Source organism: Cinclus cinclus, chromosome 12 (genome assembly GCF_963662255.1).
Source record: "Cinclus cinclus chromosome 12, bCinCin1.1, whole genome shotgun sequence".
Lineage (NCBI taxonomy): Eukaryota > Metazoa > Chordata > Aves > Passeriformes > Cinclidae > Cinclus > Cinclus cinclus.
Genome location: NC_085057.1, coordinates 6,602,846 through 6,617,375, shown reverse-complemented (window position 1 = coordinate 6,617,375; position 14,530 = coordinate 6,602,846). Strand labels below are relative to the sequence as shown.

Below are 14,530 nucleotides of genomic sequence, written 5' to 3'. Positions count from 1 at the left end.
TCACACTGTGTTGTCAAATTACAGGCACAAACCAACAATCAGTGGAAAGCTCTGTGGATGGTGCCAGGACAGACTTCTCCCTCCTTGTGAGGGGTTGGAGAAGAGAGGCCAGCACAAGGCTTAGGAAACGGGGCCTGGAAAAGAAACCACTATCAATCATGAGGATTTCTCGGGCAGCTTGGTGCCGAGTGTGTTTAGGTGCTTTTGCAAATCCCAGACACAGCAATACACCTACTGAAGCACCAGGATACAAACCATAAGCTATCAGGGAAGATGGAATTTCAAATCCCTTGGCTAGCCTTTAGGATAAAGGAGATTTTCTATCACAAAAAGCTATCAGTCTGAATAGATGCCTTTCAGAAGACAGGAATGCATCTCAGCTGACAGCAATGTTTCAGCAGAGCTGGCAAGATGCTTTGTTTTTGGCTTTCCATGGCTACCAAAGACCATATGGAGTGTGCTGACTCAGCACAGCCAGATGAGAGCTCTTTGCACTTGTGTTTTTCTTAGCGTTGTTTTAATTTACGTGCTGGTGTCCCACTCTCTCAGCCTCAACTTTTAACACTTGCCCAGCTCAACTTTTGACACTTGCACTGAGCAGCCTTTTCTGTTACTACACCACTAGTGTCATAGGTATAAGCTCTCCCTTCTCCCATTAGCAGTGATGAGACTATTACTGGCACGCCCCTAGTGGGAATTTCCTTGGCAATAAACCATCCAACACCAGTGATGAGGAAGGAATCTCTTTAAGACCCCTCAGTGCAACCAGCCCCACAGACCCCCTCTCCTCTCTGTATCTCAGACTCAAATAAAAGTCCAGAAAGCCTCCTGCCCACCCCTTCTCTTCTGCAAGAAGACATTTAAACAGAAACCAGCACAATTCACAATTCATGTAAACAGGATGCTTTCATACCAGTTGCTCAAGCTATTACTATTGCACCAACTACATATTTGTCTCCTTAAAGCCCACAGCAAAATTCCCTGCTGTTTCAAGGGTGCAGGATTTTGCATTCCATGCTGATAGCAAACATTTTTGAGTGCTACTTTTTAATAGGGCACAGATTTCTGCTGAGGTTTGGCTAGTCTGCACCAGCTGAAACGTAACTGTATAAAGGATCAGCTGCAAAAGCAGCCAAAAGCTGCAAAACCAGACAAAGCAGGAATAAAACAGTAGAAAACTTTATTATAATGGCCTGTAGGAACAGCTGCAAAAGCAACCGAAGCAGGGGTAAAATGGTGAAAAGGGAAGGCTCCTTCCTTTCTGACTCACAGCACTGGAGAAAGAAAAACACCTCTGGAAGTTGGACCCCAAGCTGCACCTCCACAGGAAAACAGAAGGTAATAAACCCATGGAGGTATTAGCTTTTTATCCCTCATTGTTGAACGGATCCCATTCTAGAGCACTTCACCCATACACCAATAACCAGATCCTGCCTCACCCATGCTGGACAAAGCCACCCATCCCCAGGGCAGAGCCACCTGTATTTGGTACCCACAAGGGCTGGGGACAGCCAAAGCTGATTTCAGCCCATCTGAGCAACCCAAAGTGCTTTTCCCCATCTGACCCTCTGGCACTCCCCCTCTGTGCACTCACTCGGGCCTGTTGCACTCTCGAATCGCCGTCTTTATGCCACCACCGCAGGTCCTCGAGCAGGTCCCAAAGGGGCTCCAGGTGCCCCAGGCTCCATCTGTCACCGGCGCCTCTCGCTCCTTGGGCACACACATCCCAAACCTGCAGTGCTGCATGTGAAGGAGAGACATGGCAAAGGTGGGATTGCGCTGCTTTGCATTACGAGTGACCAACCTGGGCAACCTCACTTATTTCTCAACCACACACAACGATTTTGCAATCTAATAAAACTGAGCTACATTATATTTTGTCTGTCTCCTCCATATTTTTCTTTCTCTGTACCCTTAAATGGCAAAGTGAAGGCAAGGTGCTGAATCTGTAGAATGATTTGGGATGAAGACTGAGGACAACAGCAACCACTGAATATTCCCTGTTTACTGGTGCTAAGCAGCACAGCAAGCTCACAACACTGGCTTTTCAAAAACCTGCTCTATCTGATTTCCTGGAGAGCTGTAGAAACTGTGCCATGTCAGGGCAGAAGACAGGCACTGAGGAGAAACACCAGGGAAAACTCAAACCTCCCCACAGATATCCAAAGCAGAAAACTTCCAAATCCAAAAGGCAAATAAAATAGAAAAATTAATCCTCAACCCCAAGTGGGTTTTCTTTTTATACTCAGACATAACACAGGACTTGCCAAGACCTGGTATACACTTCTGTTTTCCAGCTATGACTCTTGTTTTCTTTTGTTTGGAAAACTGGATTAAGTTACCTTGGCAAGCCCCATCCCCGTTTTCGTAGTATAAATTGTGTCCTTTGGGGTATGTTTACTAGATGGACTACACAGATCTCTGCAGAAGTGAGGTCTAGGGAAGAGTCACATTGTGGTCTCACCAGACTAGATGGAAATGTTCTCTCCCAGTCAACAGTGCTTGCTATAGTTGATTTAAACCCAGAGACACGCAGATCCCTAAATCTTTGTAATTATGGAAAGCCCAAACATTGCTGATTCCTCACAGATTAGAAGAGGTTACAAACTACAGAATACAGGTAGAGAGCATCACTAAAATATTCTCTTGCAGTATTTCTGTGTACCAGGTGCTGTTCAGATCTGATGATCTTTATGGGAACAAAGTTAAATTTGTTTTTCCAGCCCTTCCACTAATAGCACAACAAGGTTTTGTCAAGACACACCACAAGCTCATCCTGCTATTTTAGACAGCCTTATAAACCACCTTGGATAAAACTATCTAGGACAATGGCAGAATCAAGCTGTCATGGGGCTGTGCATCCCATGGAGGACACCAGCTCTGCAACACATGGGACAACTTTTGCCTGTCAAGAATGACTTGTTACATAGCTTTCCTGATGAAGAAAGCTGATCTCAGGTGCATTTGCCCATGGACACGGTTTGCAGGACAGCTGAAGAACTCATAATTTGAGTCCTGTATGTAGTGTTTGCTCAGAGACAAGCATGGTCACTGGGCTGCAAGATGCCCTAGATTTGAAGGTCTGATTCCCCAGATAAAACTGAGCAAACCCCATCTGCTACACTTAAGAACAGCAATAAAATCAACTGAAATGCCTGTTTCTTTGCTGCAGGACAAACCCCTACTATGCACAACTCCTCCTGGCATTTAGAGGTTGAAAACCTGAAGGTTGGGGTCCCCATACAGGTCCAAAGAGGTCTGACAGCTATAATTAAACAACAGAAATCCATGACACCAATCCAACAGTGCTGTCCCAGTGGAGAACTTGCAGCCATGTCGATGCTCACAGCTAAATATCTAACCAGAGTCATGCCTGGCACCACTGACCCAGGGAAGATGACTGAATAGCTAACTAGTGAATGAACACTGCTAACAGACCGTGACATGACCTATATGTCTCCCATCCCATGGTTGAGTATTAACCAGGAAGTCATCTACATCCATTGATTTTTTTAAGAATTTGGGGTTTGGAGTTGATGGTAAAGTGAAGCAGGGGAAAAGAGCAGCTGTTTTAAATAAATGGCAAGACTATCTTATGAAAACACAATGGTGCTTCTTGGAACCACACTGTGAACAGTCTGGCTGCGCAACCTTTGTGCCTTTTTTTATTTTAAAAATAATTTCTATGTTGAGATACAGCAGAAAGATTAAAAAGCCTGCCAGGGTTCTCTCTCCTATGAGCTTACAGCTCACAGAATGAAGAGAATAAAAGGCAGACTGTCTGGAGCAAATTCAAAACATCTTAGACACACAGTGGAGCTGGAGAGCACTGACAGGGATGGAAGAATTACAGCAGAGTTTCCTTTCCTTTGTCTTGCCACTGAAGTTCCAGATAATTCCCCAAATCCAGCTCCCATCTTTGGGCTGGCTGGCTGAATGGAGTAGCAGAGGGCAGAAGGGGCTGTACAGCTCCATGCATGCATAACAGACACACTACCTGCTGCCACAGGGCAGCAGGCACAAATCATTACTGATCATCTGCTCTTCTGTTACCATTCTTTAAACAGCCCTGAAAACCACAACTGAGAGTGGCCCAGATTTACAACCCCCTTTATCTTCCTTTAGAGATTTATCTCCACCCAACAATGAGCTGGTTCTGTGGAACATGGTAAAACCATCACCCAACAAAGCCAGACCATGGGCTGGGCTTATGGCTTGATTTAGCAGTATCAGATTCAGTGTCCTCACATGCAAAATATGCCTAAGTTAATACTTCAATGTTTTTTAATACCCTTGATTTAAGGGTAAATTTAGAGAGCCCGGTTAAATCTACATCCCAGTAATTTTAGCTAGATTTTTTTTTAGCTATTCAGGCTCTCTTCTTTCCAAAGATATCTCCATAAAAAATGGTACGGTATTTTCTCCATCTGCCAACCCATACAGCACAGGCTTTAAGCATGCAAACTTGAGGCATTAGTCAGCAAGTAGCAGTTTGGCAGGGCTCTTGGCCACAGCAGAGTACCAAAATAGCAATTTATTCCAAGGAAAAGCACTTCAGACTCTCACCTCAGCACTTTAAAAGCCTAAGTAAATACCAAGCAGGACATCGAGTTTATGACGATCCAAACTTTAAGCTTGAATTAGATGAACACACAGAGAGAAAAATTACTCCATAAAGCCTTTTTGTGAGAACACATTTAAATGCCTGAACACGAGTGGGCTGCATTAGCTTTTCTTAAGAGCCCATCTGTTGTCAGCTGAGATGTTCAGCTCACACTTATCTAGTTTGTCTAAACTTGTCAGAATGTCTAAATTTGTGTCCTGAAATGTTTTTGCTCACACAGTCTTTATTAAGAGTCATGCAGCTGGACGCTGCCTGACAAGGGGCAGCTCTGAGGGGGTGCTGATCTGCTCAGCTGCTGCTGTTTGCACATAACTCTGGTAATATCCAAGGGTAAGTCCAGGTTTGCTGCAGCCCAGATTTTTAGAATTTCAAGAAAATTTCAAAGTTATTGCTGATCTTTCAGCAGTGAGCAGATCCCAAGCTCACCAACAGAGAAGTTGAGGGCACAAGGTCTCAAGTCACAGGGATTCTGCAGATACCTACACTCAAAAACATTAGACATTCCAATTACATCTCTAATGCACATTCTCAACCATAACAACAAATCTGCAGTTGCACTTTTCCCTAAGAAAGGAAGGCAAACTGATACATGATACTCATTTTCCTGAAGGAAATCAGTCAAGTGTCACTGAACAATTGAGTATTCAGACACATGCATCAAAAGATAAATTTCCAAAGAGTTCCACAGCCTGCATGGAAAACTGTATTTAAAATAGCATACAGAATTTTTATTAAAGTACATTTGAGAGACTATGATTTAAAACTTTGACTCTTTCTAAAGAAAACATTAATAATAATGTCGATCTTAAGAACAAGAAAAGCAAAATTTTAGGCTGTACCATGTAAAATAACATCATGCTATTTTTACTAGACACAGATGGAGAATGGTAAGAACCAGTTAGCATTTCTATTCAAAAGCTTCAGTAACTCAATGAAAGAAAAATCTCTCAACTATTTTTCTACAGATATGAACAACTAAAAATTAAACACTTATCCTAGAAAACACAATGCTAGCTGGAAATCAATATGCACATGGAAATGGAAAGTTTCTATGAATTACTGCTAAAAATGTTCCATACAGAAAATGTCAACCAATTCTATATTTTACTCTGAAGTTGTCAAGATGAAAAGCCAGCTGACAATTTTATGTTACACAGAATTACTAATTGCTCACATCACATAGGCAATTTCTAACAAAAGCTTACGGAAGCTTTGCGAAAGTTTTGCTTAAAAGTTCACTCAAGGGCATTAATTTGAAAAGGTAAGCACTCCAGAGGGAATACCTGCTTTAAACAATATTATGCCAAGCAGTTGACTCAAATCATGTTATCTGGGCTGGAGATGTCCCAGGCACCAGCAGGCTTAAAACACATTGAGCTGCTTTGGGCTTCCACCACTGCAGTCAGAGCCATGCCCCACACAGCTGGCATTAGGGTAGGAAGATTTTGACTGATATGCTCAGCCTGAGCCCAAGGAAAAAGAGCCACAAGACACAAACCACAAGCTATTACAGACCTTTCCAGGCTCACATTCTGTCCCATCAGCCCAAGGTGTGTGCTGGGTTCGACATCCTTTGTGAGCACCATCGACGTTGATACACCAAAGTCGCCGACACTGCATCTGCTTAAGTGATTGAAGAGATCAAAACATTAAGTATGTGCCACATGCCTTACCAGACAGATGATCCTTTATGAAATTACCCCCCTAGGATTTATCATTAACTCACAAGCTTGACAGTAAGTTGATGGATTGTGAGTCTGCCATTCATCCAACCCCAGGAGACCTTATTTTGCTCTGGCAAAACCAGGAAAAATAAAGTGTGAAATTTCACTTACCATATAGGGGCACACTTGGGATCCGGGTCCAAAAATTAACTCACATTGTTTGTTGACGTCATAAATCAGCCCTGGGAGCTGCTGAGGCAATGTGTAAGTTCTTGATGAAGGTTCATCAAGCAAACACTCCCCATAACCAGTGCTACAACACAAATCAGAATAATGGTGTTAAACAGGAGGCGGCAAGATCAGAACACACTTGCGTTTGCCTGAATTAGCCTTAGGGTGGTTGCACACCATGTTTGCCATATTTAACAAGCACTACAAGAGCTATTTCAAACTCAAGCACAGGAGGGTGTGTTACGCATACACCACCACCCTTGTGCTGTGACAGCAACCATCCACCACAGCACCATCAGCTACCATGGCAAAAGCATTTCTGAGTGTGCATTTAGTTGCTGAGCAAGCACTGGCATATTTTTATAAATAATTCAGAAAGAAAAATCACTGATTAGCAGAACTGTCCAAGGGTCTGAGCTCCTGGATTTGCCAGAACACCATCATGGCTCTCATTCTGTTCCACACCACAACACAACTACATACATGTGATGTAGGCACGACAGCAAAATGGGCAAATCACTATGCATCAAACTGACCCGTGGGCTCTAGGAAGGGTGTTCCCACCACGGATTAGTGCCAGGGCTTTATCTTGACCTGTGGAGCAGAAAGGCAGATTCAATCTGCCTTCTAAAACACAGCTCTGTTTCTGGCCACAAGGCTTTGAAAAGTCATTCTTCAGGTTTGAGGAGAACACACATTCCTTAAAAGCAATATCCATGGGGGAAGACTTATTCCTCCCCATTGAGAGGCTGGTCCTTGCCAGCTTATCATGAGGCTGAACTGGCAGGGACTGGATGCCAGGGGTGCATTCCTGCTCTATGTAAAGGATGCGTGCACACACAAATCCCTCTGATTTCCTCCAAACAATGCACACTAGGACTCCAAATTAACCGAAGAACTCCATGGGACACATGGACATGTGAAAACAGCCCAACACAAGCATATGCAAGGCCTTACTCCAGAAATTCAGTGATGTATTTCCTACTGCATTTTGACCACATCCAGGGATTGGTATAGAAGTTCAGTGTTGGTGCCATGACATGCTGTTGATTTTTACCTCCATCTTCCTTGCACTTGTGATTGTCATCATGTGGCATGTTAAATCTAAGAGGAAATGAGAAGTGAAAAGTAGAGTCAGTTAAGAGGCAAACATCAAGTATTTAGCATAGCAAGGGCAACAGTGTGAACTAAATGCAAGCAAACCCAGTAATTTTTCCTAAATATGCTGCTGACAGATATTATAGAATAAAAGTATTAATAAGCACATACTCATAATAAATTCAGAAGTGTTAATGAACAGGGTTCCTAGCACTCATCTGGAAAAAGCTGTGCAGCACCCTGCTAAGCCCTCCACTACATGACTGCACATATTTAGCCAGAGAAGTCCTCCAGTGAGCCTGGAGCAAGATGTAAATCCAGCTGCAGTTTTCTTTTCAGCTGATGGCTGCTATCCTGCAGACAGGCTGAAACCTGGCCCCTCCTTCATAAAAATGGCAAATACTCTGGAACTGACCACAGATCCAAGAGTTGACCTGAGGGAATTCTGAAGGAGATGCCTGAATGAGTCCACTGACTGCAGACTCTCATGCACACAGGCAATACCATGTTGGATGCAAAATATTTTGTAATGCAGTTAAATACCCTGGGCCACACTGCTGCTTAAGCAGGGTTGCCCCAGGGATAGACTTGGCTCCTACACTTTATGTGGCAGGCTTACAAAACACCAGCAGGCATTGGTATCAGCAGAAACCAATGTGAAGTTTGCAGCACATGACACCTTGAAGAATGTGGTAAATTTGCTAATGGAGACAGAGCGGCTTAAAGCACTGTGCTGTTTGAAGTGGGGAAGGGGAAGTGACCTGGTGTGATCCTGTGTTCCAAGGCTGGGGAGTTTGTATTCCATTAAGATTACCTCCAACAAACCATCTTTTCACTCTGCTCTCTGAAAAAAAGAGCACAGAGGCGTTTCCTGCTCAGGAGCACTGCTAACCCCCCCAGCAGCTCTGGGGTAGCATTAGTGAAGGAATTAGCCACAGGTTCGGTGTGGGGAACACAAAAACTTTGGGGACTTTCTGTCAGGAAGTCTCATTTAAAAAAATACTACTGTGGTTAAAAATAGACTGTCTCAGCCAGCTCTCCATGAAGAAAAACAGAGTTTATAACAATGAGAGATTTGTTCCCAAGTACTCATCCATCCCACACCTACAGACCTCCACTGCAAAGCAGGCATGTGGTGGTTTGGGACTGAGTCAGCTGCCTAAGGTTATAGCCAGGGGTAAAGGACTATGCGATCTAAGATGATGTTTCTCATGACTGCTTAGTAGTGAGAAAATGTCTCAGTAGTAAGAAAAAGGCAAAAATCGTTTGAAAGACATTTCTGCTGGAGAAGGTGAATGGCAGTGTCTCTTCTGGGGATGTCAAGCAGCATAAGATTTTTCATGGTGAAACAGTTCAAGAGCTGAGTCAAGCCCACTCACACACCTCATCATCTCCCAAATGCTGTGCGTAAGTTCCTCCTTCACACACAGCTGCTGCACTGCCTTCACTAGCAACACACAGAGCTGTGGGACAAGCTGTGGCAGGCTGAGGACCTGCTCTCAGAGAAGACTTCAGTCCCCAAAGATAGTTGAGATGTGCCAGCAACCCTTGCCCTGGTCCTCTCCAAGGCACCCAGCACCTCTCCTCTTTGCCCAAAATCCTGGCTAGTTCCAATGGCTTGGTCAAGACATTACTGCTTAGGTCCTGCTTATGACACTCCATCATTCATCCTCCCCAAAACATGGCCCTGCTGGTTTTGCTGCTCTCAGGTAGGCTCCAGAGCACTCCACAGTTTCATCTACCTCAGTGGTGCATCTTCTAGCCAAGTATATTGATCTCCCCTAAAATAATTAGGCTAAGCAGTACCAGTTCCCAACCTGGCTGGAAAGCCCTAGTTAGCATCAATATTGGGCTATTTAAATGTAAATGTATTTACATAAAACATACACATGGCCAAGTTCATGTGCTATTGTGAAAGCAGTGCTCAGTCCGTTATCTTCACTAATTGAACAGCTCCTGTAGGGGTCACAGACTGTGCCCAGCTCTGCCAGACCTAGGAGAAAACACAGAGGTTTATGATAGAAAAAGAAATGTCACTCACAGTTCAGCACAGGCAACTAACATTGTCACTCCAAAGAAAGTTAGTAAAAGACAAAGAAAAGTTTTTCCTTACCCAGAGTATCACATTTGTCGTGCGCTCTACAAATATCCTGTCTGAAAGCAGAACAGACCTGACACATTAATTCTCAATGAAACAGTAAGTTAAGGTACAACCACAGAAACAACAGCAGAAACAACTCTTGGTCCTCCAGTGGACCTTCTCACGCTGGTTTGCCACATCCAGAATCCAAACTAACTCCCCACCACAGTCTGAGCTTTTCATCTTATGCTAAACCCATGGGCAGACCTCAGACAGTCTTGAACCTCTCAAAATTATCTCTTTTTATGGTGGACACATGCTCCCACAACTGCAAGTATCATTACATCCACATCAAAACCTGAACATTTCCCATGTATTACATGCTCACGGCCCTTGACACACAACTGGCTACAGTTTTCATGAGAATATTCACCACACCTGGTAACAAGCACGGCTGTATCATGCCGAAGGTGACTTCCCTCTGGGTGGTTTTGGGACTGCTGCCATTGGCAGAAGTTTTTTAATGTTGTCTGGGCATTGTAAGATATTGCAGGGCCATCCTGATAAGCAACACACAAAAAGCAGGTATTTCAATTATTCATGACAATGCTCACTACAAATGCCATTGTCAAGCAGAAGGTGAAGAAAATTTTCATTACCTGCTCATTATGTATCACGACCAATTTCACAATAACAATATTAATTAAATTTCCAATGCTTGGGTCTTTGTAGATAGAAGCCACCTGTTTCAAAAAGCAATATTTGGAATTACTGTTAACATTCAAGGAAACAAACAATTAAGACAACACACGTATTTTCCATTTTGCAACTGTTTTTCTCCTGGGCTGCTCTTCTGCCCTGCTCAGTGCTCTGATGCTACTTGGAGAGACCTCTTGGCAGAAGCACAATTTTAGAATGAAAAAAAACCTGCTGGTATCACAGAAACCCAACATTTCCTTTTGCTTTAGCACACATTTCACCAAATTAAAGGATCATTCTGCTCTGAGACACAAAGACCACCAACCAAGACTGTCAAAAGCAACTTATTCTTCCAAGTGCTTGATTTTGACATGGGAAGTTTCAGACCACACATTCACTGCACTTCTACCCTCAAACATGATGAACATCCTTCCAGAGACACAAATATGTTGGAAAGTCCCTACCAGTCACTCTGCATCTACAGAACTGCTTGTCTGGAAACTGCACTACTGCATCCTAGTACCCACAGCTACTAAGGTGCTTGTTCTCAGCCTGGAAAGCCAACTTGAGAACTATGCTAAGGATCAAGGTGACCACAGGCTCCTTCTCCTTGTGACAGCAAGGGAAGTCAAGCTACTGCATAACCTACCAGTAGCAGGCCCCTAGAAGGCACAGTGCCCAAAGTACCTTTTTAACTCAGCTGTTATTTCACCTGGGCATAAATAAGTAAGAGTACAATGTGTGGACTAAACAACCACTGATATTGCTCATGCTGTCTGATGTTCAGAAGGCTGGAAGAGAGAGGTGTGAGAAGGATCAGGAAGAGCGATATATCTGGGAAAGAAGACTCCAACCAACGTTTTCCAGCCACGTTTTATCATTTTTAATGTAACCCCAGCATTATCTCCATGCCTAGGGAAGGCAAACTGATGGTGTTGCATATGAACGCAGCAGAGAGGGGCTCTGTGACCACTAGAAAACGATTTGTGGGTGAAACTACTCGCTCTGGTTGAACACTCACTATTGACATCAGGGTTAAGACATAGTGCTGTAGGTTGGCTCCATGGTAGGCGACCATCCTGCTGTCAGCCACCACCATCACCTCCACAAAACGTGGGTAGGACAAGAACCGCTTTGTTCGCTTGTGGCTCTTCTTTTCACCAGTGGTCCCCGTTTTATTGCTGTCCTCAGAAAAATAATTCACTTCCAGGCTGTGTTTCAACGTCTCCACGTCAGATAATATGCTGCTCTCTGCCCACTGCCTTCTCCAGTGTTTCCGCTTGTTCTTTTTGTGACTGTGGTCATGATCTATGGTTAAAAGGCAGAGAAAACATGCAGTACATTCTGGAATGAATAAAATTAACACCACGTGTATGTTAAGTCAAAATACCTATTACCTCAACAAAGTTGCGTGGGCTTGCTCCGAACAAGCAGGGAACTGAAACAGAAGCACTCTGTGGAAGCCCACCATGTAATCCAACATTTAAGGCTTAATTTTTAAAGCCATCTTGGGGAAGCCAGTAGCACTTAGAGGTGGCCATTCCCTGCAGCAGAGCCAGCTCCTGGCCCATACAGGAGGGATGGAGCCCTGCAATGGTAATTAGCCACTGCAGCAGCAGTGTGAGGATTCTGGGCACGTCCAAGGTGGCCAGGAAACCACAGGAAACAAAGGTCCAAATCCTGTATTTCTAACTCAGGCATGAAGGACGGCAGGATTTGGCCTTCACAGCAAAGCAATTATATATGATTTATTTCTGTCTCTAACAATAACACGGCTGGGCTTCAGTTTCCCCCCCTCCCTTTATTATTCTGTGCTACAGGAATGGTAAAGGTCATCTAATAGCACAGCTGCCACTGGTGAAAGAATAGAATTCAGGAAGTTTCACATATACTGCTTTTGATATTCAATTAGGCCAAACATAAAAGCAGCCTGAAAATATACTCCATGCTGATACAAAGACGACAAAGTGAAGAGGGAGAACAGGCATATAAAACATATGGAACATGTACAATTAAGATTTACCATCTGATTAGTATGTAATTATAGCATTATTTAAATGTAAGAGTAAAATCAGGCTTATTTGATGCCACTTAATTTTTAATCAGTTCATCATAGGAAGTAGCTAATTGAATGTGATTCATCCACAAAAGACTGTTCACTTCTGCATTTAATATAAAGCCAGATCTGAACTACTCATCTACGACTCCAGGCTACAACCCTCATGCTCTTTGTAGCTTTAGTTTAATTTCATCATGGTGGTGAAAAATATCACATTTCCTTATCTGACCTATTGAGTGGGTTAGAGGAAGCATAATATTAGGGAACAAAGGAATAGTCAATGCTCAAACAAGATTTAATGATAGGAAACTTCTTAGTTTTTTTTCCTGTGTAGTTTCCTTTTAGGAATATTTGCAATAATTTCCATAAAAATAAATACATTCTGCAGTGTCATGGCAGGCAAAGGGAATCAGCCAGCTTCTACCTCTCTGAAAAATACTATCCTTTTGCCCTATGTGTAAATAGGCAATAGAGTAGTTAAGAATTAAATCCTATCTACTCTGCACTACCTACAGTCTCTAAATTCTCATTTCTTGGTATAGTCCAGACCACCTTAATACAGCAGAGAGTCTGCAGTTATTTGAGTAAGAATTCGAGAAAGCCAATGGCATTTGTAGTTATAATTGGATTGCCCTAGTTCCTCTGCTCTAATCAATGCCCTTGTGTTGGCAAGGTTGTGCTCTCATGCTGGCACAGCTTCGTGGGCAACCATGACATTATCCAGACTCATTCAGTGCCAATCAGCTTGGGGAGCCAACTATGCATACAAATAACTTAAAGGTGAGGAGAGGACCAGACTGAGGAGAAAGTGCTAACCCCAGCCCTTCAGCCAGCTCCTCTCCTCTCTGCACCCTCAGCCCACCACTCAAAATTCCCTTTTAAATAACTAACTTCCAAAAGGAGTAAGTGCCCAAGGAAAACTGTGTTAAGGATGGGAAGATGCTCAACAGGGCTCAAGTGAGGCTGAACACAAGGCTGTGGAGCGAAGGCAGAGCTCTGCAGGGCCCCACGTGGGACCATGAGGCCTCAGGTGCCTTCTCCACCAACAATCCAGGCAGAGGGAAGTTAGCAAAAAAAGAGGGAATTGCAAAGACACCTATCTTTGAAGACGCCTATCACACAGAAGGTGCATGAAAGAAATTAATTGATATTCACTGGGCTTGCACTGAAATCCTGAAGCTGGTGTCACATGCTAAAAAAAAAAACACAAACCCACCCAAAACCCAGAGAGTACCACACAAAATTTCCCATCTTGTTCTGAGAGCCCTGACCTACCCCTGATCATGCAGGGGAATCAAAGCCCAGCACAGCCAGGTATGCCCAGCACAGAGGAAAAATTACTTTACTTTTTGTGTAGAGATCTGGCACAGAATCACAGAATCATTTAGGTTGGAAAAGATATTTAAGATCATCAAGTTCAATCATTAACCTAATGTTGCCAAGTGTTGGTACAGTATCAGTGCTCTTTCCCCATCCAGCACATAAATGAAGTCAGACACATCATCACTTCCAAAACAACTGAATTATTTCCACTCACAGAGTCACTCCAACACTTGCAGTGTGCTATTTGGACAGGTCACCTGTTGGGTGTTTGTCACTGGTTACTGGAAAACCAGGCACCAGTGACGGGGATGCACTGCATGGAAAACCACTCCTGGACTTTGGTAGTAGCAAACTGCTATCCACACTCATCTTTCTTACATGTAGGTAGTGCGCACTCACCTGTAAAAAATTAAATGCCAATGGCTGTGCACTGCTCTCAACTCATCTGTAAAACCCTGACCACGTTAATGGGAGCTGCACACAGGCACTGCCAGGAACTCTGTGTGCCTGATTCTGTTGATATCCTGCTACATTACGATGGCCACAACAGCAGTGCTCTCACTGAATGGTGCAATGTGCTGCCCTTCCATCAGGCAGAAGGGAAAACCTCTCATGTTATACAAAACTGTGATTTTGCAGCACCAGCTACCAACTGCCACACGTAACACCAGAAAAGGGTGTGATATTTCCCCACCTTATTTTCTGGGTTTTTGGGTTTTTTTTTTTCCTATTGTGTTAACATAGTAACAGAA

The 14,530-nt window shown here is 43.5% G+C and overlaps 1 protein-coding gene across 1 annotated transcript in view; it reads right to left on the bottom strand.

Annotated features, from left to right (window-relative positions):
* ADAMTS9 (ADAM metallopeptidase with thrombospondin type 1 motif 9) overlaps positions 1 to 14,530 on the bottom strand; it is a 76,348-nt gene that overhangs the window by 50,886 nt on the left and 10,932 nt on the right. Inside the window, exons 3-11 of the mRNA XM_062500388.1 lie at positions 11,418 to 11,704; positions 10,357 to 10,440; positions 10,136 to 10,257; positions 9,731 to 9,771; positions 9,505 to 9,610; positions 7,477 to 7,623; positions 6,460 to 6,601; positions 6,140 to 6,244; positions 1,595 to 1,740 (exon numbers count right to left, since the gene is read on the bottom strand). Of these exons, the coding sequence (XP_062356372.1) occupies positions 1,595 to 1,740; positions 6,140 to 6,244; positions 6,460 to 6,601; positions 7,477 to 7,623; positions 9,505 to 9,610; positions 9,731 to 9,771; positions 10,136 to 10,257; positions 10,357 to 10,440; positions 11,418 to 11,704 (1,180 nt within the window). The remainder of the gene's footprint in view (positions 1 to 1,594; positions 1,741 to 6,139; positions 6,245 to 6,459; positions 6,602 to 7,476; positions 7,624 to 9,504; positions 9,611 to 9,730; positions 9,772 to 10,135; positions 10,258 to 10,356; positions 10,441 to 11,417; positions 11,705 to 14,530) is intronic.